Source organism: Ochotona princeps, chromosome 7, assembly GCF_030435755.1.
Source record: "Ochotona princeps isolate mOchPri1 chromosome 7, mOchPri1.hap1, whole genome shotgun sequence".
Classification (NCBI taxonomy): domain Eukaryota; kingdom Metazoa; phylum Chordata; class Mammalia; order Lagomorpha; family Ochotonidae; genus Ochotona; species Ochotona princeps.
This window is the reverse complement of record NC_080838.1, coordinates 16299170-16323170: the sequence shown is the minus strand read 5'-3', so window position 1 is coordinate 16323170 and position 24001 is coordinate 16299170. Positions and strand designations below refer to the sequence as shown.

The following is a 24001-nucleotide window of genomic DNA, read 5'->3' as shown; positions in this document are numbered from 1 at the left end:
TGACACTAATGAGTTGCTGATGGAGTCATGTGCTGAACAGTGGAGGTGGTGATGGTCTGAAAAAGTTCTCTGTTGCTGGTGTTCCAAGAACAGTCATCATTTCATGTGTCTGGTCATAAAAATTACAGCTAATAACTCAGAAGAACATCAGTGGCCAGTCTGTGAAAATGATAACTACAAGCAGCACACGCAGTTCTGGGTGGGGAACTACAGTACTTCCTGAAGGAAGGGTAAGGTGATGTCTGAGTACATCTCTCTAGGCAGACAGAGAAACAGCCTAGGGCTATTAGGCCTTGAACGAAGGATTCAAAGTCTGGCACAGGTGCTTGGTAGCTATTTTTATATCTAGAGATTTCCACCTACCAGTGGGTACCTGTACAACACATAACTTCAGTAAAGGTGGTACTTGGAGTAGGGTTACAGGTAATATTTTTGGTTTACTGAATGTCAGGCACATAGCCATGAGCTTGATACACACTGATGCATATAAGCTTCACAAGAACTTGCGAGGTAGGCAGGTTTCATTTTCACAATTTCAATGAAGAATTAATTAAGGCATGGATTTGTCAGATAAGTTGAGTGGAACTCACAACTAAGTGGCTAGGCCAGGGTTTGAATTCTGCTCTGACTCCAAAGTCACGAGGTTTCTTCAACCTTCTATTGTGTCTCAGCAGGGTTATGTTCATTTAATGTAGGTTAATACAAGACAGCATGAGTTGTGATGATGATGGGTAACAAAAACTAAAAGCTTCAGTTAAGCCCGCACTGTTTTCTGTGCATTTGGCCTTAGAGCACCGCCAGGGCATTTACAGAAATTCACGTGCAGTTAGGCATTCACGTTCCTCTCTGGCCATCTCCCTGTGCTGCCATCTCCTCTGCTCGGTCTCTCTTCATTTCTCTTAATCCTGCTTCTGTCATGTAGCACACTATCAATAATGGTAAATAGTAAATCACCAGTCCATTTCTATGAGGCATCAGTCCCCCTTCTCATGACTGGGAGGGGGAGCTGCTTCTAGATCTCTCACACAAGTGCAGGGTCTCAAGGCTTTGGGCCATCTTCTACTGCTTTCCTAGGCCATGAACAGGGAGTTGGATGGCAAGTGGAGCAGCTGGGACACAAACTAGCACCCTTACAGTATCCCATTTTGCCAGCCCCGCCCCTTCCATCTACCTGCCCTCTTTTTTTTTTAACAAATACAGAGAGGAGGACAGAGAGAGAGGAAGGTCTTCCATCCAATGATTCACTCCCCAAGCTGCTGCAATGGCTGGAGCTTAGCCAATCCAAAGACAGGAGCCAGGAGCTTCTTCTGGGTCTCCCATGCGGGTGCAGGGTCCCAAGGCTCTGGGCCGTCCTCGACTGCTTTCCCAGGCCACAAGCAGGGAGCTGGATGGAAAGCAGGGCCACCGGGATTAGAACCGGCGCCCATACGGGATTCTGGCGCGTTCAAGGTGAGTCTTTAGCTGCTATGCTATCACACCAGGCCCAACTTTTACCCATATTAACAAAAATCAGCAGGAGGTAACAACCAATTAAGATTAGAGATGAAAAGCCATGACTCCAACTTTCTGCTCTTTACATGGGTCATGACACTGTTGGTATAGGCAATGGCAGAAAGTCTAATATTTTGTTGTCTAGGTATACTTAGAAGTTTCAGTGGAAGTCTACTTTTACTCCATAGTAGAGATGCATTCTGTTGTTTTTTTCTGATTCCTGGTACTCTGGTCTCCATTATATCTTTTGTGTATGGGGTTACATGTGCATATTTATTTACCTCTACTTTTTCTTGGTTTGTATTTTCAATGGAAGTTGTCTTATACTAGAGCAAACACATATTTATCCCTTTGGGATTGGCTCATTTTACTTAGCATAATCATCTCCAGTTTGTCCCATTTGGTTACAAATGATAGAACTTCATTCTTTTTAATAGCTGAGTAGTATTCCACAGAGTAGATGTACCACAGTTTTTTTATCCAGTCCTTCATTGGGCATTTAGGTTGTTTTCATGTTTTTGCAATTGTTGATTGTGTTGCGATGAATACAGGGGTGCAGGTGGCTTTCTCATGTGTATTTATCAGATATTTTAGATATATTCCCAGGAGTGGAGATGCATTAATAAATCATTTATATGAGACATTTTGATTGTTTGTAAGCCCCTGATGTTATAGAAGTCCCTTTAAATACTGTTTTTTGCTATATTTCATGGACATTGATCTTTTTTTCATTGTAATTTCTTCAAAAACGTTTTTTCCCCTTTTCCCTTATTAATTTCTTCAGTGACACACAGGTCATTCTGTAGCATGTTGCTTAGCTTCTGTTGTTGTATATTTTCTATCTTATATCTTGTTGCTGACTTTTTTATGGCTTTGTATTTACAGGGATGTATGCTAACTGTGTAATAGTCTATCATATTCAGATGTGAGGAGGCAGCGCAGTATGCATCTCTACTTTCAAAGACGGACTCCAATGAAACTTAAATATATCTGGACAATGGGATGCTCGTCTTTGCCATTTTCTGTACCTACAATGTCAGGATACATTTAAATGGTGGAACTATAGACTTATGAATGTTTATTAAGGACTATGCATTGTGAAAGTCAGTGCAGGCAGGGATCCTGTGGGCGAGGGGAATCCCAGAGCCTATGAAATCATACCATTAAAAAAATACATTGGTGGGATTCTAATAGACAACAGAGCTAAAGCCTGAAGATCCATCTGCCAAGTGTATCCAGAAATCACAATCAGACTTGAAACGATTCTTTCAACAGCAGAATCAGTACTGAAGCCCCTGCATCTTAAGTCACCACTTAGGAGTATGTCTTGATTAGATTCAGTCTGGAACAAATGAACTTCTGAGGGTATTTCTTGGTAGGGCACTGGTTCAGTCATGTGCTCCAGTACTAGAAATAAGATTGGAATAAGATGAGAAATCTGATTTAATTCCTCTGCCTCCAGTTTTCTCTCTTGGTACAAATGTCTCTATTGTATAAGAAAGTAACAAAGACAGAACAAGATATTTTGGATGAGTTATGCTTTGAGATCTTGGAAAGAAACAGCAATTAACCCAATGTGTTTTCTCCAGGAGACAGCAGGCCTAGAACCCTTGAAAGATGACACTAAGACTTCTTGTTCCTGCTGCTTTTTAATAGATTGACATTAATTATTAAATTAAACATTCTTTACAAAACATTTTTCCATTTCATGTCTCATAAAGGAGAGATGTTGACTTTTTAGCATTCGACTTGCTCACCAGTTTAATGAGATTCTTAATAAAACATCCTAAGCTTAAATATTTTGGTAATACATAAAGATTAGAGAGCTTTCAATGAAATGAAGCTACTCCAAGGTGATTATCATTAATTTCATCTAAATCTACTTGCTAGAGACATGAGTAGATATATAATTCACTGCTAAAGTGGGGTTGGGCGGGAGAATGTTTCATTTCTTGATTTGGGATCCAAAATTCTGAATATGGTACTTGGGCATCAGCATCCTCCTTTACAAAATGGGCATAAAACCAACTCCAAATGATGTCATGGGGTTGTGCTCTTCTTTTTTTACCAAAGAAGATGAGGCATTACACGTGATATATACTGTAAAAATACAATGCACCACAAATATGCAAAACTATGTAGATGTAAGTTAACAACCTCCAGGTAGCCAAATGCATACAAATATATAAACTCAGACTTAACACCCACCACTCTGCTGAAGAAACATAATGTCTTTTTCTTCTTTTTTTTAGCAACAAGGTTAGAGCAGATTACAGAAAAGTTGCTCCACACACTGTGTGGATTTAAATGTCACACTGTCCTAGCTACTATTATTACAATCTGCACTGAAGCTGCATAAGAACCACAAGAATTGTGCTTGGGAGTACTGAAGAGCAGAGGGCGAAACATTCTGAGAATGTGTCCATTGAATACAGGAGTCACAGGAAGCCAGCAGGGGGCAGACATGGTCCAAGCCCTTCTGCGGGGGCAGCTTTAGCTGTCTTAATCCACTGATCAGCAGTTCGTTTTATACGGAGATGGGCAGGTGCTGTATCTTCCAATAACCTACAGTCTTAAAGAACATGGCCTGGGAAGAGCACAGGGGCACTGCTGTTTGCTATGTGGGCTCAGTGGTACTAAAGGGAAGAGTGGCAAGCAGTATTTACAGGATGCACCCTTTTTGAACCTTTCCTGGTGAAGGTTGGATAGGTGCTAAAAGAACGATTCTAACTTCAATCATGGGAGTTATGGGTTTGGAGAGTAGCTTAGAATTCACCAGTTGAAACAACAGGCTAATACATGTGCAGACAAAGTAAGTGACTTGCCAAGGGTTTATGAGCTAATTGGAAGCCAAACCAGGACTTGGGCCCAAATTTCCTGCCTCTGGGCCAGATAATGCTTCTGTGACATCATATCCCCTCACAAAGTTCCAGTGATGCTCTGCTAGTTACTACCTTTTGCTTCGAACCACTGCACATCATGTTTCAAATTGTTTGCCTTACAGAACCCTCAGATGCTGAACGTTCAAAGCCAATCCTCATGTCAGCCAAAAGACATTTTGAGCTGTCCCTGCTTTCTTGATGTTTGAGTGATGGAATGTATGATTTGCTTCTGAGATGAAATACAAACAGTCGGGTTATCTTATCTACACCTGCACAAGCACTGGAAAAATGCTGACCAGCCCATCGCATTTCTTGCCCTCATATGCTGCCTCACTGCTGTGATTCATGTGCCGCCTGTCAATGTCTGGTAAGGGGCAGGTCGGCTAACCAGCTCTTTCCCCAACCCACCCTGTAAATGGCTATGTGCTGAGCTGGAGCACATGTCAAAAGCAGGACAGCCTTGTGAGGAATTTATCAAACTGGAGATGGTGCTATCAATACATAACTCAGAACAGCTGAGACAAAGTCCCAGCAATGGATGGATTTAATCTTCTGGTGAGTTATTTCATTTCAGGAAGACAAGTTTCTTCCGGGCGGATGGTGTGTGTTGTAGCCAGCCTGAGTGCTCCAAGTGGCAATCTAGCTGCGGTTTCAGTTGATTAATTCTCTCACAGGCTGTTTGTGAACCTGCAGATCATCAATCCTTCCTGTCAAAGGTACCAGACACACAAGACAGGGAAAGCCCTGCAAGCCTGGGGCTGTGTGGGCTTTCTTGGATTGGCAAGTGTTTTTCATTGAAAAGCAATGTTATCATGGAAAACCTTGTGGATTGGAGAGCTGCCATCTGGGTAAACTCAATGATCAAGGCATGGGCATATTGCACAAGTCTTGACTGTTTAGCACAGCTGTCCCGCTAGTGAAGCTGGCATGGAGCTGGGGAGCAGGAGGGCTCAGACACATGGGGTGATGTTGCCCCAAGGGTCTGACATATTCAGGGACATGGAGACAGCTGCTTAGAGAATGTCACAATCTGCATTGGCTTCCTGTTGTATAGATGGAGTCCACTGTGGTTTATCTATTTCCTGAAGGGGAGCTGGCAGTAGGGTCTGAAACCTTAAATCCCCGACTGTGATTTTTTTTTTGTCTTCTATAATGGAATATGCTCACAAATCAAAGCAATCATATTTGCAGGGCTAATGCGAATCTTATGGGCACCAAGGGAAATCATTCTCATGACTGCTTCCAGCCAGAGTCCAGGGCAGCCTCTTAGCCACGTCAGCCTTAAATGCAAGTCAAAAAAGCAGATGTGACTACTCATTCTTGCAGCTCCCTCACACATCTATCGAGACACAAGGTGCTCTATCTAATAGACATGTTCGTTTCTGAATCCACGTGTGATTTGCAGATGCATAAAAGTCAAGACTTGCCATTTTGTGAATGTAGAAAATGGAGCAGCATATCTGAACAGAAAGGTGATGTTCATGCCTGCCTTCCTCTTCCTCTTCCAATCACATACCCAGAAACACCACCCTTCTTTCTCTTGTTTTCATGTCCAGGTTGTGTGAGCACAGAGGGCTTATATGTTAGTGCTTTTATTTGATCGGGATGATACTCTGCTGGCTCTGCCCTCAGACCAGAGAGGGTCTCCCCAATAAGTAGTTGGACTTGACTGGACTATAAGATGCTGGACTCTATGCTTGGCATATGCTTGCTAAAAGGGAATCTCAACTGAACTTGAACTATGGTTACACAACAGGGTGCTGGAACCTACCATGGGGGGAGGGTGTGGGGAAGTGGGGGGAGAATCCCAGTTCCTATGAAATTACAACACAATGTAATTAATGAATTAATTTAATAAAAAAAATTTTGGAATATGAATGTTCAGAATGCTCCATCAGTTGCTCTTGAAATACACATGGGACTTAAAAACTGAAAATGGATGCCACTTACAGGCTGATTTAAATACAGATTCAGCAAGGAAAAATCTCCCAGATTTTACATTAATTCACCAAGTCACAGGCAACAAACTGTCCCATGGTCTAATCTCCAGTTTCCGAGTGCACTCTTAAGATGTTTTTCCATGGGTGGTTTGGACTATGGGTCCCTGGAGAGCTGCTGGGTGGCTGCAGTGGTTACTGTCACAGCTGGCACAAAAATGACTGTTTTTTTGTGTGACTGCTTTAGTCATGCTTGAACAACTTCTGTCTTGTGAGTGCATTTCTGAAGAGCCTAAGCATACTCTTTTGTTGTTCCCCAAGAAAGGATGGTCCATAGCCAGGTTTTTCTTTCTTTGTTTTTTTTTTTTGTAATTTTGAATACTTTTAAAAACACTTCATTAACACAAAGAGAAAAGCTTTCATATATTTCCTAGTCACAATGCGTGTCTTTCGTGAATTTTCCCAAGTCCATTATGCTGCCGCTGGAGTATCTCCCAACCGTGTAGGAGATTGTCAGTCATTACATTGTGAGTTCATTCTTGTATCCAAGGGCCCTAATGAAGGTGCAACGAGGACTGGATCTTTGTTATTTATGGGCAGTACCAATAACAAGGATAAAAGGGATATTGACCATTCCAGATAATTATAAACAATCATTCTCTTACAGATGGTTGATTGATATTGATGAGTTATATCACAAGATCTTATTATAAAAGGTATAGGTAAGTATGACACAACATAAGATAAGATTCATATGTAATATCCCTGGATTTGACATTATATTATTTTATATTAGAGCAGACATAGCCTGCTTGTGCCTGGTAGAGATGGAAAGTTAATAATGTGGTCCTTGATAAAGCTGACCAAGACATTCAGGTATTAATTCTCTTGTGTTTTCATGGGATGCCACCATCATGGATGGCAGAGAAGCGTGAAACAGACTCTTCCCCATTCACCTGCTCTGTTTGTTCCCTGCTTCATTTCTGAGTAGACAGTGCATATGAAGGGGACCCTGCTGTGCGATCACTGGTTTTCATTTTAAAGCCACAAATATAGAAAGATAGAGAAAGACAGATAGATATTGTATCTGCTGGTTCACTTCCCAGCAGTGAAAATGGTTGCAACAACCAGAGCTCAGCCAGGATGAAGTCAGAATCCAGGAATTCTATCTAGATTTGTCACAAGGTGGGCAGGTACTTGGGCTATCTTTTGCTGCTTTCCCAGGAACATCAGAAGGGAAGTGGAACATATAGAATGCCACCTGGAAGCAATATAGGATGGTGGTATTACACCTAGCATCTTAACTTGCTGTGCAGCAAAAGTTGGGCACTCTCCTGTGATTCTTAAATCTTCTGCCCATTTTGAGGTAATGCAAATTGGACAGAGGATTGGAAGGTGTAGATATTAGCAGAGACTGCCTAGGAGCAGAGCAACAAGCAGTCAAGGGGTCCCTCCCAAGCTCAAGCTTGTAAGGGCTTCTGCAAGGAAACCCCCCAAGGGGACTTGGAAATAGGATCCATGGAGGATTCACTCAGCAAAACAGTACTCAAAACTTCAGAAAAGCTGAATTTCTGTGTAAATGCAGGGGGTCTTTCCTGTCTGTGATTACGAGACAGAAGGCCAATGGGCCATGTGGGCTCCAAGACTGGCACCTATTGAAGACCTGGGAGATGATGGACAGGACAGGTGTTCCATGAGAGCCCCAGAGTTGGTCACATGGGAGGGTAAGCTGGACTGGGGTCAAATGGGCTCTGTCCCAAAGGAGCTCAATGGAGGGATAAGGGAACTTTAAGAATCCGTCTGAAAACTGAAACCAAACTGCTGGTGCACAGGGTTGCAAAAGGCGGACCCCCTTCATCGCAGGTCATGAGAGTTGCAAGGGAAGAGCCCAGGAAGAAAACAACTGTGTTGGCCTGATGTTGTTACTTCAAGGGATTTTTGGCATTGTCAGATACCTAAGAGTAAGCAGAAAATCTTAGGCCTTCTGGGCTTTTTATACAGGGGCAGGAGATTATTACACCCACCCAGCACACTGCAGGTGTCAGTGTGGCCAAAACAATGAAACCATGTCTGTTCAACGCATTAGTTACAAGGACTTTTTCCCCCTAGGATCAGCAGAGATAGGGAGAGCAAAGGAAATTTCCCAGGGGAAATCCCTGCTCCTTTTCATTGCATCTGGCCATGTTTCAGCCTCCACATTTATCCTATGTCTGTGCTGCTTTCTTTTGTGAAGCCTAGAGGCCAAGTCTCCTGGCGAACATGACATGCCAGGTGCTCATTTCAATGTACTGGGGGAGATCTTTGCTCTGCTCATTGCCCTCTTTGCTCCTCACCATGGTTCCTTCTACTTGGAGACAGAAGGAATGGCAAGAGAGTGGTAATCTACAGGCAGTGCCAGGGGACTTGTACTGAGATTCCATAAGTGAAATAAGGAAATGATGGTGGTATTTACCACCTCCTAGAAAGAGAAATGGAGGCTTCAGATCCTGCTGAGCAGGGCTAGAGTGGCACAGAGCATCATGGGGGAAGGGATTACAATGCCTCTCCTTTTTGTCTCTTTTTGCTTTGGCTTCTTTGTGAAGTCTACAAACACTTAAGGCTGTTTGTTTGCCCGGGTCTCCCTTTGGTCCTATAGAACTATTTCTCCTGTGGAAGCAAAGCCAAGAACTGATACTTGGGCTTAGGGAATCAGAATTGTCCATTCCCTTAACGATTGACATATGACTGTTTATGAAAAACTATACTATAGAAACAATATAGGGGAACTCAGTGGAGGGGGGTGGAAGGGGACTTGGGGAGGGGATAAGGGAAATCCCAGGGTTTATGGAACTGTATCATAAAATGATGATAATAATAAAAAAGAAGTGAAATTAAAACAGATAAAAAGGCAAAGTATGTTTTTGGGATGATTAGGCCTACAGATAAAGACTGGTGAGTGAAAGTCAGACATTCATTCAAATGGTTGCTAGCATTACCATGGAGGAGAAACACTGTGATTGGGAATTATCGCACAAAGTTAGAAAGCATAGAGTGTTTCTGCCAGTGTCAGATTTTGGGTAAACTTGGCTTTCCTTGGCTTTATAAATGCATTCCATCTTTGTAAAGAAGACTTATTACTTTTTTTTTTTTTAAGACTTATTGAGTTAGAGAAAGAGAGAGAGAGAGAGAGAGAGAGAGAGAGGATGAGAATGGGAAAGAGTTCTTCTATCCAGTGGATAGATGCAATAGCCAGAGCTAGGCCAAGCAGAAGCCAGCATCGAGGAACTTTATTAAGGTCTCCCACCTGGGTACAGAGGCCCAAATGCCTGCACCATCTTGTATTGCTTCCATTAGCAATGAGTGGGATTAGAAGTGGAGCAGCTGGACACAAGCCAGTGCCCACAGAGGATGCCAGCATCTCAGGCAGAGGCTTTCCCTACTACACTACAGTGCCAGCACCAGTGCCTTCCTTCTCTTCCCACCTCCTTTCTTTTCTTTTTGTTTTTCCCATCTTTTCCCAGAAGCTGAGAATGATCCTTTAATGGCAGATTTTCCATCTTAACTGCAAAGGCAATCTGTTTTCTACCTTCCTTTCAGGAGTTTGAAATGATTCTGATAGGCGCTGGATCACCAGCATCCCAACATTATCTGCCAGAAGTGGAGAGACGAGAGTCAAAGTGGGATATGAACACATTTAGATTTTTCAAGGGATTTAGAAGAATGTCAATAATGAATATATAACAAAACGAAAAGTGAGTGAGCAATGGTCGTTTTATTCTCTGGCCACAGAGAAGTGAAGTGTGAGGCTCTGGAGCTAGCCACCCCATCTGAATTCCAGCTCTGCCTGTCACCAGGCTGTGACCTTGGGTCTGTTACTCTTGTCTCTCTGACTCCATTTCTGCATCAGTAAAGTGAGGATAAAAATAGGGTGATTGTGAGCTAAAACGCAAAACAGATTTCACAGAGTGCCTGGTGCTATGGATTTGTTAGCTACCCTGATTTCTTCCTCGGCTTGTCACTTTCTGGGTTTGGGGGCTTGAGCGGAAGGAAAGGGTAATGTGAAAAAAAGTCATGTCCAACCAGTGGATGTCTTTTTGTGATTTATTAGGAATATTATAGCTCCAGCCATACCACTTTTGCATAGCATTAAGAGTTGGTTACAGGGTTGTTCAGGAAAACAACTTCTTACTCATTTAATTATACATTTGTGTTTGCTCACTTATTGGTAAAATAAATACCTATTTGGGGAAGAAACTAGGTGTTTCTCGTCTATGTATCTCTTTTGACTACAAATATGGTCTGGATCTTCTTGTCTCTTCATCTCATCTTTGCCAATAGCGTTCATTTGAAATTACCAAGTATTTTTCTCCTGTCATAAACAGAAGCCCACCCCATTTGAAGGCCCTTGATTCAAATTTAAATTGATTGTTTTCACCTCAAGTCATTCATTAACCATTCACCTATTGCCTGCAATGACCTGAACTCGCGGATAGAATTTTACAACAGAAAAGCATTTTGGGGATTATAGATTACATGGATACAAGTCCATAATTTTCTATTTTACTCTTGTGTTTATATTGATTTCATTTTGGATATACTTTAATACACACTGAATCACAATGCTTTCTCATTTGTCATCTGAAAATTGCCATGATGTATGAAGCACATACATGTTGCTGTGCAGGTTCTGTGAAAATATTATAATACTCAACGGTCAAACCCCTTGGGATTATCTCAGTTGTATTGTAAGATTATCAGGAAACAGGCCATAGTGGAACTCTAAGTGACCTTTCAAAAAGTATTTATTTATTTATTTGAAACAGTTACAGAGAGTGAGAAAAAGACAAAGTGAGACAGAGAGAGCTAATTAGTTCACAAATGGCCACAATGACTGGGACCAAAGCCCAGAGCCTGCAACCCCATCTGGGTCTCCCATGTGGGGGCAGGGATCCAAGGACATGAGCCATCCTCTACTGCTATCCCAGGCAAATAGACAGTGAGCTGGGATTGACACAATGCCCATATGAGGAACAGTGTTGCAGGTGGAGGCATAACCTACTATGCCACAATGTTGGTTTCCATTTAAAAATTTTTGTTTCAATCTTCCAACAATGAAACTTAATCTTTTTTCATAAAAAGACATGCCTATATATTTGACATAATTTTATAAACTCTTTAAAGATCACAACTGTCTTTAAAAATAGAAGCTAATTGAAAAAGAAAACAATCTCTAATACTTCAATCTGTTTTTCTATATTTTTTGTATTTCCAAATTATCTTTTTTTTTCATTTTTTTGTTATAGTTTTGACAATCTTTACATAGTTAATTAGGGTAAAAAGGTTCAAGGGCTATAGGAAAGTGGGTAAGACTATTATTTCCATATTGTTTCCTTCATTTATATGAGGTAAAGGAGGATACAGAGGGAGAAGCCCCAGCCAGTTTCCCACCCACCTCAGGTCCTGGATGTAGGGCATACTCTGAGATACTTGCTCAAGTGGTTTTGATAGTTCACCAGTTATGAATAGCTGCCAATCTTGCCACTCCAAGCACGATGAGGTTGTTGAAGCATCTACTGATTGACATAGTCCATCATAGCGTCTCCATTTGCCCAGTATTTCGCTGCCAACATATAGCTGAGGTGGTTTTGATTGACTTGTTCCGTCTTCTGTCTTTTCTTGGTTAGGGTTCTGAGTCCAGCAGTTCGATTGGGGAGATTCCCCAAAGAAACATTGTCTGAGGTGTTCCCAGACCAGATTCTTGTATGTACTAGCAAGCACAGGGCCCGGCACAGTCCATCGCCTCGATCAGCTGGTGCTTGCAATTGCTGGGTTGGTTCTGTTTTCAGCCCCGACTTCCGTTGGAACCAATGGGTGTTGCAGTCCAGCCTGGTTCAGCCCAGCACATACTTGGCCCTCACATAAACCAGTGGGAGCTGCAGCCTAGTCAGAGCGACCCACAATAACCCCCACCAGGCCCGCCCCCTACCCTGGTTTGCCAGTATGTGTAGCAGACTAGTCCAGTCTGTTCCACATCCCATTTGGCTCTCGTACATGTCAATGGGTATCAAAGCTTAGTTTCATCTAACCAGCTCAACTATCCAGCCCACACACATGCTGTTGGGTGCCTCTCTGTCTAGCCACCCCAGCCCCAGTCCTGGTTTTCATGCCCTCCCATGGGAGTGGTATCCTAAGAGGGAGGAGCTCACAATTTCCCTCCCAGGCCACTCCCACTCCTGGATTATGCACTCTCCAGGTGGTTGTGTGGTTTGACTTGACAGAATTAGCTCCCAGTGCCAGCTTCTGCCTGCTGATGCTGTGGCTAACCCAAACAACCCTCACCCACTCTAATTTTGTTTGCACCAGTAGGAATAATCAGCCCAGCTTGGCTTTTCCCTGTTCTAGTCCACATGAGGCGCACAGGTGTTGTAGCCCTGCTTAGTCTAGTCTGTCCCCATCCCAGCTCATGCTCTCCAGTGGGAGTAGTTGTCCAGCAAGGGAACCCCCCCGCCCCCCGTAGTCCCCCTGCTGGCTCTGCCCCCTCCCTTCCGGATTCTCACGTGTGCTGGTTGAGCATTGCAGTCACATCCGGTGTAGGCAACCTCACCTTGGCATTCCATATTGTGCACTGGTTTTTGCCATGCCCGAACCTGGCTCAACCCACACTCTGTTCTGGTGCCTGGACTTGTCAGTGGATGACGTGAACTGATTCAGCCTGGTCCGCCCTCGACCCATGCCAAATGTATACCAGTGGGAAACTTTCCAAGGCCTCTTCTGGGCTGTTTCCTATCATGCTTCTTGCGCTTATCTGCAGGGTCTGTGTCCTGCCAGAAGAATTGCCCAGGCTCCTCCATCAGAATCCCTCCCATTGCCAGATTTTATGCATACCAGGCGGTCCATGAGCCAGCCCTACTCAGTTCACCTCCTGTCCCAGCAGGAGCAGTGGCTTTTCCTGACTGGCCTTCAACCCAAACTGGTTCTTGCTGTTGGATGTTTTAGCCCAGCCATGGCTGGTCCATACCCACATATGGCTCACACATGGCTCAGTAGGGGTTGAGACCCAGCCTAGTCCATCCCACATCTACCCTGGTCCTCCAGGACACCAGACGGTGCTGGAGTCTGGCCTGGCTTGGTGAATCCAGTCCCAGTCCACACTTGTGCCAAGGGAGACTACAACCGTATCCTGATCAGAATGCATCCCCCATTCCAGCCCCTGCGCCTTGGTGGGAACCTCAACCCAGTTAGGGTGTCCCCTTAGCTCCCCAACCAGGCCTGTTCCCAGCCATAGATCACGCGCATTCCAGTGGTTGCTCTGACTCAGCTTGGCTCAGCCCCCCACCTTTCCTGGCCTCTGCCTTAGACACTGTGGCTTAGCGTCCCTGACTCACACAGACCAGTAGGTGCAAGAGCCTAGCTCGGCATGACCTGTGTTCCATCCTGGTTTCTAGTTTCACTTGTAGGCTAAGGTTTGCTCTGTCTTGCTTAGTACATCCCGTTCCAATCGCGACTCACACATTTGCCAGCTGTTGGAGCTACTTTGCCCAGCTTGTCCGACTCCCAGGTCTGGACCATATGTTCACCAGTGGGAGCTATGACTCACCAAGAGAGTTTCCCAAGTTCCTCCACTTGATCCACTCCCAGACCCAGTTCTCATACATGCCATTGGTTTAGGCCAGTGCCCAGCGCAGTCTGGCCTTCCATTTGGCCTTGTATGAGCTGGTGAACGTTGTAGCCCGGCCCACCCCACACCCTATTCAGGATGCACATTTGGGTGCTGTTGCCTTGACCAGTCCAGATTGTTGTGGGTTCCTTTACCTGTGATTGATGGCAAGCTCCTTGGTCACACCTAGCTTAGTCAATCACCACCCTGACTCTTGAGCTAACCAGTGGGGCTAGAATTTCCACAGGGTTTGGCCCACACATCCCCCACAGAATCTAACCCTGGATATAGTTCTTGAGTGCTAGTTAATGTCATGGCCCTACCTAATGTGACCCCTCTGTTGATCCATCATCATGTCAGGTAATAGGATATCCTGCTGGACAAGCCCAGAGCCTTAGCTTTTGTGTGAACTGGTGTTTGGTGCTCAGCATTGTTAAGTGATTACAAGTTCCTGAATGGAGCAGATCCCGGAACCCAAGCAGGCCCATATTTTCTATATAGTCAGTTATTTTTATTAACAGAATAGAAGCTGTAGAAAGTAATGCATACATCTACAAATACTGATCATTGACAAACAGGCTAAAATCATTCCCCAGTGACAGCAAAATCTCTTCAATAAATGATAGTGCAAAACTGAATTTCCACATGCAAGAGTTTGAAACAAGATGCCCACCTTCTGCCCTATACAAAAATCAGTTCACAGTTGGCTAAGAATCTAAACTTCAGACCAGAAACCGTCAAGTTACTAGAGGGAAACAGAAATCACTGCAAGGCATTGGTTTAAAACCAGCTTCTACACTACAAAACAAAACACTTAGCAAAATGAAGAGGAAACAAAATGTGAGAAAATAGCTGCCAACAATGCCTCCAATACAAGGTTAATATCCAGATTATAGAGGGAGCTCAAGGATCTCCACGACAAAACAAGCTGTTCAGCTAAGACACAGGGAAAGGAAGCAAACAGGACATTTTCAAAGGATGAAACACAAATGAGAACTAGACACTTGGAAAAAAAACCACTCTGGATCACTAGCCATCAGGGAAATGAAAGTGAAAGGCACAATGAGGTATCATGTCACTCCAGTTAGAACGATTATTATCCCCAAATCAAAACAGAACAGATGCTGGTGAGGTTGTGGAGACAAACGTTTTCTGATATATTGTTGGTAGAAATGCAAAATTGGTAAATCATTATGGAAAACAGTAGAGAAATTCCCCAGGAAACTAAAAATAGGTCTACCTTAGAACCTAGCTATCTCAAACCTGGGAATATATCCAATGGAAATGAAATCAGCAGATGAGAGAGATACCTGCATTCCTGTATCTTATAACAGCTTGATTCACAACAGCAAAGATAATCAATCTGAATGTCCGTCAACTGATCATTAAATAAAGAGCATGCATATATATGCAATGGAATATTATTCAGTCATACAAGGAGTGAATTCCTGACATTTGCAAGAAAACGGATAGAACTGGAGATGACTATGTAAATGAAAAAGCCAAACCCAGAAAGTCAAATATCACGTGTTTTTTCTTATTTGTGGAACTTAATATATACAGTAAAAAATTATGTGTATGTCATATCATTGAATATTTAGGCATTTTTAAGCTGAATCATTCCAGGCACAAGACAAAACACTCATTTTTTCCCAGTGTCACGACCACTGCCATGAATCCCTCACCTTGTGATATTGATGGCTCTGTTTTCAAGGAAAATGCATATAATGTCTACATTAAAATTGAATGTGACCAAATGTTCTAAGAATTATAAAATAAAATGTTAAACAAAGAGCAATACATTTTGTTTTGGAATTGCAATACCCACCTATTCTTTTAAGAATGCAACACATAACAAAGGCAGCACACGACAAACTCATAACCATCATCACATAGAATGAGGAAACACTGGAAGCATTTCTACCCAAGATCTGAAAGCACATAAGGATGGTCACTCTGAACACTTTTCATTCAACATAGCTTTGGAAGATTCAGCTGGATCCATTGGGCAAGGAAAGGAAACTAAGGAGATACAAATTGGAAAGGAAGAAGTCAAATTATTCCTGCTGGCAGATGACATGACTCTTTAGCAGGAGACCAAAAGCCTCTATCACAAACTAAACTGCAAGCGGGCTTTCTTAGAACCCCTGGTGTCCTGTGTCTATTATTTCAGACTGAATGGTGGTTATGTCAGACTTTTGCTTCAATGCTGACACACATTTTAATACTTTCATGTGAATGACTGTCAAATAGAATAGGATACTTGGAGAGTGTTTCTGCTGGAAATGACGGGAAGATATCTCCGGCAGAAAAAAAATTTTAATCTGCAGGGCTACTGTGGACAAGGGTTTAGGTTGTACTGTAAAAATGTCTATTGAATGTTCCTTTGCAACAGGTGGAACAGCCTGTTACACAGAGTCCAGACAAGCTCATACACAAGAACAAGTGCAACTGTGCCCTGTCTCAGTCCATTTGAGCATCACTAACAGTTTCTTCACTCACCTGTTCTCTGCTCCCAGAGGCCAGACCCCCCCCCCCCGCTACCTGCTTCAGGCACTATGGGGGAAAGAAACAAGGAGAATAGCATTGTTGTAGGTGTGTGTTGATGTCAGTGGTGCAGACCAGAGTATGGCCACACAGAGCTGTTTGGTCTGCTGGCTCTGGAAAGAGCTGGGCTTTTAAAGTTCCAACAGGTGTGACTATGGAGCCTCACAACACGTGATTTTCTTTTTCTTCATAAGAACAGGTACATTTTCTTTGATTACCATTAAGACAATAGTTTCTTTGGCTAAGGCACCTAGAAGCACAGTAGAACTTACTGTTGGTGGTAAAGATGATTTCTCCATCCTGGGGGGTGGGGTCTGCATCCTGAACCACCTGCAGGGCACCCACAGTCCGGACAGCAGGATCTAAAGTGACTGAACTTTCATTCACTGTCGTGTCGCTTGCTCCTGTGATCTGATTGGTTGGTGGACCTCCCAAAGAGCCCTCGAAGTCTGTGGGTAAGTCATCCATGCAGTCGGCATTGGGCTGATGGTGGCAGAAAAAAATTCCTTCTTAATTCATGCCATCAATTTAGAGACCAAAAGCTTTCAATCTAAGTATTTCATCTTAACAAAAAATGAGGTTGCTCACTGTTTTGTAAGTTGATGTGCTTTAATTTAATTTAATTTGAGCATTCTGCATATAGTTTCTGTAATGTTAACAATGAAAAAAAAAACTCCAAATTTCCTTTCTGAAAGTTCCCTTTAGATTTAGGTATAACGTTTTAATTCCAGTAGAAGCAAAAATTTGTATATTTGAATGATAACTTAGGGGCAGTAAACGACATTTATTTATAATGTTAGCATTGCTTTATGCTTAGCATTTACTCCCTACATAGGAGAGAGCTGGCAGCTGGTAATTATTCTCAAAGACTCACACACTGTTTACAAATATACTAATGATATGAGAGTGGAAGGGAGGACAGAATCTGACTCACTGTGTAGTTTCGTCAAAGTTGCATGCACACACAGAAACACAAAAAGAAAAGTGCAGGGAAAAGCTACTTTTAAAAACACATAGGCTAAAAATAGCTACAGCAAAGTACCAGTAAGCACTCAAAATGAAATTGATCATACTTTAGTCAAATCCTCTAAATTGAAACAGAAGAATTAAAACAGTGAGATCATACTGTCTAATCAGCCATTCACTGAAAGATGATTTGATCCCTCCCCAATTTTCCTGACAGTTCCCTTTGAACATAATGCAATGAAACTCCTCTGCTTTATAAGGAAGTCCTGTCATCAGCACTGTAGGACTATTGTATTGGTAGGCAAGATATTCTCGTCACAAGTTTGACTCTTTGATCTCAGTTCTTCTATTTGATGTAATATGAATTTATTTAATTCTCTCCCACAAACAAGGTTTTAAAATTGCATTCAGTGTGTTTCTCTCTGAATTCGTGAACATTTCCATAAAACAGTGGCAGGAGGATCTTCTTAATTACCACTAAGAAATATTAAGAGGTAGCAATTTTTTGCTCTGATTTGGACTTCAACTTTATGTTGAGGGATGACCATTATATAGTTTGCACTCCCAATATATTTAGGACATGATGATCAGGATTGTGGGAAGATTTTGGGTTGACACTGAATGCCTTCGCATGACAACCACTATTTCAACATTTATGAAAAGAAACATGCTATAACTCCAGGACTCAGTGGGAACACAGAACAAGAAATCCCCAGTGCTGGACTCTGATCCCAGTTTTCTGTTCTTAAATGTGTAACATCTGCCATCAGTGGTCACAAACCCTTAAATGCAAATTCTATTTTGTTGCCTTCTCCATCTTCACAGAAAGTGAGTCAACTCATTGATATTGAATTTGTGAGATGTTAACCTATACGATGACCAATTCACTAAATGTTCTAAACATTTTGATTGATACTGTGCATCAGTAGGCCTGTCTGTGGATGCTTTCTTAGCATCAATCTCTCCTTGCCCTTAGTTTACTAAGCCATCTGTAGTTTATTGTAGTTTCTACTCTTTCACTGGTACATTCCTACACACACACACACACACACACACACACACACTCATACAAATATAATCCTTCTTACAGCCTAAAGAATGAATTTGAGGTTCTACGGCATCACAAAACACACATTTTAAAGTGTGGCCCATCCAAAAATTTGGCTTCACTTTAGTTTATAGATGTTTGAAAACATCCATGGACAACAGACTTAAAGGAAAAGTTAAGCCTGGGGCAAAAAATTTTGTGGTCCATGCATGATTTTTCCATTTTATGTACTTTCAATGAACTCTGTCAAGACTCCTGTTGTGTTTTTTTATCCCCCTGCTTCAGCTTAGGCTGGCCTGTTCGTGAGGTCCTATGTCTCCATCACCCCTGCTTTCGAATCCCAGGGTCTGCAATGGCTCTCTGACAGATTACTAGTTCACCTTTAATTCCCACACTGACCACCTTTCCTAAGGAGCTTCCTTGCCAGACAGGGCAGCCACTTTCGATCCTACAGCACATACAAGGCAATCCTTTGCTGATGTCTTTGGCTTTCCGTTTCCTCATCCCTTTCCCCCAAATCTCTCCCCTGACTCCCAAGCAGTACAAAGTGAAGCAATCACATCACACTGATCTTTAAGAAAAAAGCTATATAATATTATTTAATTTTTAGATCAGTTAAGGGGGTGTTTGTGACAAAGTGTTCTAAGAACTTTGCAAAAGTCATATACACTATGTAAAGACAATTAAGAAAGCAAACCAATGGTGTGGCTTATCGGGGGGAAGGTTTTACAAGGAGTGGGTTCTGTGGGTTGTTTTTTCACTCATAAACATCTGCATACAATCACATATGCAATAACAACTGACATAGTTTTCAAAGTGTTGTTCCTGGCTATCAACATTTTTTAATTGTGTGTTTCTTGCTCTCAGTTGATACAAAGAGAGAGAGGAGTTAATTAGCTCAGTGAGACTGACACTGGTAACAGACAAGCACAGTTTGATCGGATATAATATTTGCTAGATGAAATTTCAGGACCTCATAGTGTAAGGTGTATATAGGGATATAGAAAGGAAGGACCCGCAACATCAATTAACAAAGTGACAGGCTCTTTTCAATTTTCCTTGAATAAGAAAAAATTAACTACATGGAATAAAGGGAGATAGGAGGTAATTTCTTTAAGAGGTTCTTGTTAGACAAAGGCTCTTGTGATTGAGAAGCCTGCAAGCTTCTCCAAAGAGATGGAAAAGTCTTAAGAAGAGAATAGAAGTCACCTCATCAGCAGGATTTAGACGTTGAGCGATCTAATGGCAGAAGGGGAGAATGTGACCACACGCAGACATCCTCCCAGATCTGACTTCATCTTCTTTAGGGTCCAAATGGCAAGTGCTCAGAAGGCACGCAAGGTAGACACAGGCATTGGTGCTTTGTGAGAAGTATCATACAGCACATGCCACACTCAGTAAGGATGGTTTGTTCTGGGGAGTGAGCTTAGATGTATGTCCTCTTCTTCTCTGCTTAACCGTTACATTTTTTGGCAGAATCCAAAAAAAGCTACTGATGTTTATTTTGTGGGAGTCCAGTGCGCTGAATAAACAAAATCTTGTCCAAAGAAGGAAGACATCAAACTATGGTGAGATTGCCCAGCTGCTAAGCATTAAAAGTTATTAATTTTAGAAACAAGTCAAAAAGTCATTCCCCCCAAATAATAAATATCTGTAGTTACAGTTAATTTTAAAAAGTTATATGTTCATGGGAAAAGTCTGAAGTGAAATGCTATAGGGTTACTTGGTTTCACTGTCCTGATCAAAGAGCAAGGTGACTGATGCCTTTTCTTAGAAAACAACCTGATCTAGAAGAATTGGGTCAAATGATGCAACTGTCTTCTGTTGACTGTTAAAATTCTAAGTATTCTGGAGGCCAAAGACAGATACACACACACACACACACACACACACACACACACACACACACACATATATACATCTGCACTTCTTCTCTACTTTAAAATGACCAGCCACAGCTAAAAATGTGAAAATCAGAAAAATTGAATTTGATTTTTTGTTGCCAGTATCTGGTAGAGACATCGGATTTTTACTGATGTTTCATTTTTGCTGTAATTGATTTCCACCCTGGATTCACTAAGCATTTACTGGTCTGGTGAGAACATTTAATGCCTTCTGCTTAAGATCTAGCTCAAAGCTATTATCACACAGGTTGATCTGTGTTTGGCATATCAACTTTGTAAAACACGTGTACAGCTAGCAAGGAGGCAACTGGTATAAGACAGAAAGTTCAGCCTGTATGTGTCCTCATCTTGCTTCAGGTGTGCCTGAATCACTGTGATCATCCTAAAACAACTAGCCCTTCGGCATGAAAGAGAACCTTTGATATATGGCCTGATGTCTTGGGATCATTAAGATTCTCTTTATGCTCCACCATGAGTGGTAAGGAATGGCAGTTCAGATGTTGCTGCAAAGTTGAGTGGGAAGAGAGAATCTGCTATCTGTATTCTACCTGGCTTCGTGTACATGGCATCCGATGTTTCCTCGTATTGCTCTATGTAGCCTTCAGATTTGGTGGTTCTGCTTCTGCATGCTTAACAAGGTTAACGCACAGCTGCTAATGTTTCAAAAAATACCAGTTCGTGTGATTCACTTGACATGATCTTGGGAAAGTCTTTCCCTGCAGCATCAGGCCACCAGCTGGGATTCTCTTTGAGGTGTGGGGCTGATGGATCAAATCTGATGGAAGTGCTTGAATTAGAGGCTATAGCTTGGGCTTTCTGTTCAGTCAAGGTCTCCACAAATATCTGAGTGAGTTTGAGGTTTTGAGCCTGAATCTCAGTCTTTGTCCTTCTCTCCTAATGCTGGGAGGAAGTGGGTGACTGAAGAGCAAGAACACCAGTGACTGTGACATGCAGATGGCTTACTGACCAAGCAGTGGTGATGAGGCATGGGGCTAGCAATGTGAAGCTGGCTTTGTGTGCCTCTGCTGGCACACACACACCATCTTGACTCACAGACAAGTACACAGTGTGTGAATGGAGAACAAGTGAGAGGAGAAATGTTTTCAGACATGGGAGTTCTCTTGGGGCCTCACTGGATGGTGCCAATGCTATGGAATAGGGGATGCAGGAAATCTGGGTAAGATGATTTCTTCTTGCTTTGGGAGCAATGCAGAAAGACAGACATTATGAAGCTGTAGGCTGTGCTGTGCTTACCGGGATCCCTAGGGCTTTAAGAATGTTCATCTTGCACATGGGACAGGTGCGATGGTCTAGAAGCCAGGGATCAACACAGGACTTGTGGAAAAGATGCCTGCAATGAGAATCACACATCTTAGAGGGGTGGTAACTTCAGAGACAACTTCATCCACTATAGCCCAGTGACTAGACTGAACTCACTCCACTGAACACTGGCAGAGCCAAAATTTGACGCTTCATCACCTGATGTTTGGGACAAAGTATTTCCCATTACACCCTGGGATGATATGATCAACACCTGCCTAGGTCCCAGGATTGCCTATATGATTTTACAACCAGGTTCCCAAGTTTTAGAAAATATAGAGAATGTGGGAACAAAATTTTCTTCCTTTTTTAAAAATAAAGTATTTACTTGTTTTATTGGAAGGGCATATCTACAGAGAGGAGGAGAGACAAAGATGAAGATCTTCTGTCCATTGATTCTCTCCCTAAGTGGCTGTAACAGCCAGTTCTGAGCCCATCTGAAGTTAGGAGTGAAGACCTTCATTCTGGTCCCAAGGACTTGGGTCATCCTCTACTGCTTTCCCAGGGCACAAGCAGAGAGCTAAATGGGAAGTGGAGCATCCAGGACACAAAACAGCGCCCATATGGGATCCTGGTGCATGTAAAGTGAAGATTTAGCCATTGAGCCATTGTGCTGGGTCTGAGAAATTTTTTTTAAAGAAAGATCATTTAATCAAAAAATGCAAGTGAGAAAACTCAAAAAGACCTTGCAGGACGACTTAGTAAATGTTATTTATCTCCTATCCAAGTACTAACCAGGCCCGAACCTGCTTAGCTTCTGAGACAGACGAGATCGGGCGCATTCAGGGTGGTATGGCCGTAGACAATAAAAGTTATTTAAAAGAAAAAAAAATTCACATTTCTTTTCCCAGAGTCACAGGATAGCTGCTAAGTGAAGACTTATTTCCATTAACATTTGGGATCCAACACAAAAAGGCAGAAGAGCTCTTGGAGGCATTTAATAACAGAAATGATATTTTAAGTTGTTATGTCAAGTCAGAAGCCAGAGTGCAAGGCTCTGTGGTTTTTCTGTGGGTAACTGTGCTGTCCGTGCAGCTTTTGTGCTCAGCAGCCTTGCCGTGGTGTGAGGAGTAGGAGAAGGGGAGGCAGACACACAGTAAGGGCAGAAGGTCTCCCTGACTGAATGTTCCTTCCACACAGCTTGCAGATGCCCTCTAAGAAGCTGCTTAAGGCAAAAACTTTTCTTCTTATGAACAACCCTCCAGACTACTCTTCATACCTGCTGGGGTACGAAGAGAGAGAACACTAGAATGTGGATGTCAGGAGGGCTTCTGCAGGACTTTCCTAGGAAAGCAAGAACTGTGCTCAAAACTGAGAATGAGTGTGATGATGATACGGCTCCTTCCCTTGGGGAAGCAGGAGAGGTAGCTCCTGGAAAAATAATGCATTCAGCTAGACAGTGAGGATAGTACAATACCACATTACATGATCAGGGAGTTTTGGGGTTATGCATATACTTATCTGGGAGATTTATCCCAGCTCAGGTGTTCAGGGAAGGTGTCGCTGAAGAAATGAAAACACTGAGTTACACGAAAATTGCCCACATGACAGGGAAGGAGAAAAGAATAGTATTTGAGGCAGAATGCAATAAAGTGCTGAGCTACACCTAAACTGTTGACATATATCCTGTTAGAATTATAGAGTTAGACCACCCGAAAAACAGCCAGGTTCAGTGAAATCATGCTTCAATGCTATAAACTGCTAAATACTAAAATTAAAATAGGCATGACACAGCTGAATAGCAATCTAAGCCATTTTAAGGTGTATAGAATACGGTTGAATATAAACCAAAATTGAAATGTCTATGAAGAAGTCACAGGTTGTGGTTGAGAACCGGCATTTTCCTATTAACATATTGGTTAATCAATACCATGTCAATTAATGCCATAATGTTGTAAATGGTTGGAAATATTATGTTGGGACTTTTAATTGATGGGAATTATACTCTGCCGGCTCTACCTTCAGACCAGAGATGGTCTCACCAAGAAACCATTGAACTTACCAGGACAATAAGATGCTGGACTTTATGCTTGGTAAATACCTCCAATGAAAGAATGTCAACTGAATTTGAACTATGGAAATGCAACAAGGTGGAGCAATCCACCATGGGGGAAGGGTTTTGGGAGGGGCGGGGGGAATCCCAGTGCATAAAAAAATGTATCACATAATGCAATGTAATTAGTTTTAAAAAAAAGGAAATGCAATAAAAATATATGTTTAAAAAAAACCAAAAAACAAAACAAAACAAAAAGTGCTGAGCTAGCCACTGG

At 42.4% G+C, this 24001-nt stretch overlaps 1 protein-coding gene across 1 annotated transcript in view; it reads right to left on the bottom strand.

The window, feature by feature from the left end:
* Positions 1–24001, bottom strand: part of RNF150 (ring finger protein 150) — a 216444-nt gene that overhangs the window by 23085 nt on the left and 169358 nt on the right. The window contains exons 5-6 of the mRNA XM_004588141.2: positions 21666–21762; positions 16766–16976 (exon numbers count right to left, since the gene is read on the bottom strand). Coding sequence (XP_004588198.1) covers positions 16766–16976; positions 21666–21762 — 308 coding nt within the window. The remainder of the gene's footprint in view (positions 1–16765; positions 16977–21665; positions 21763–24001) is intronic.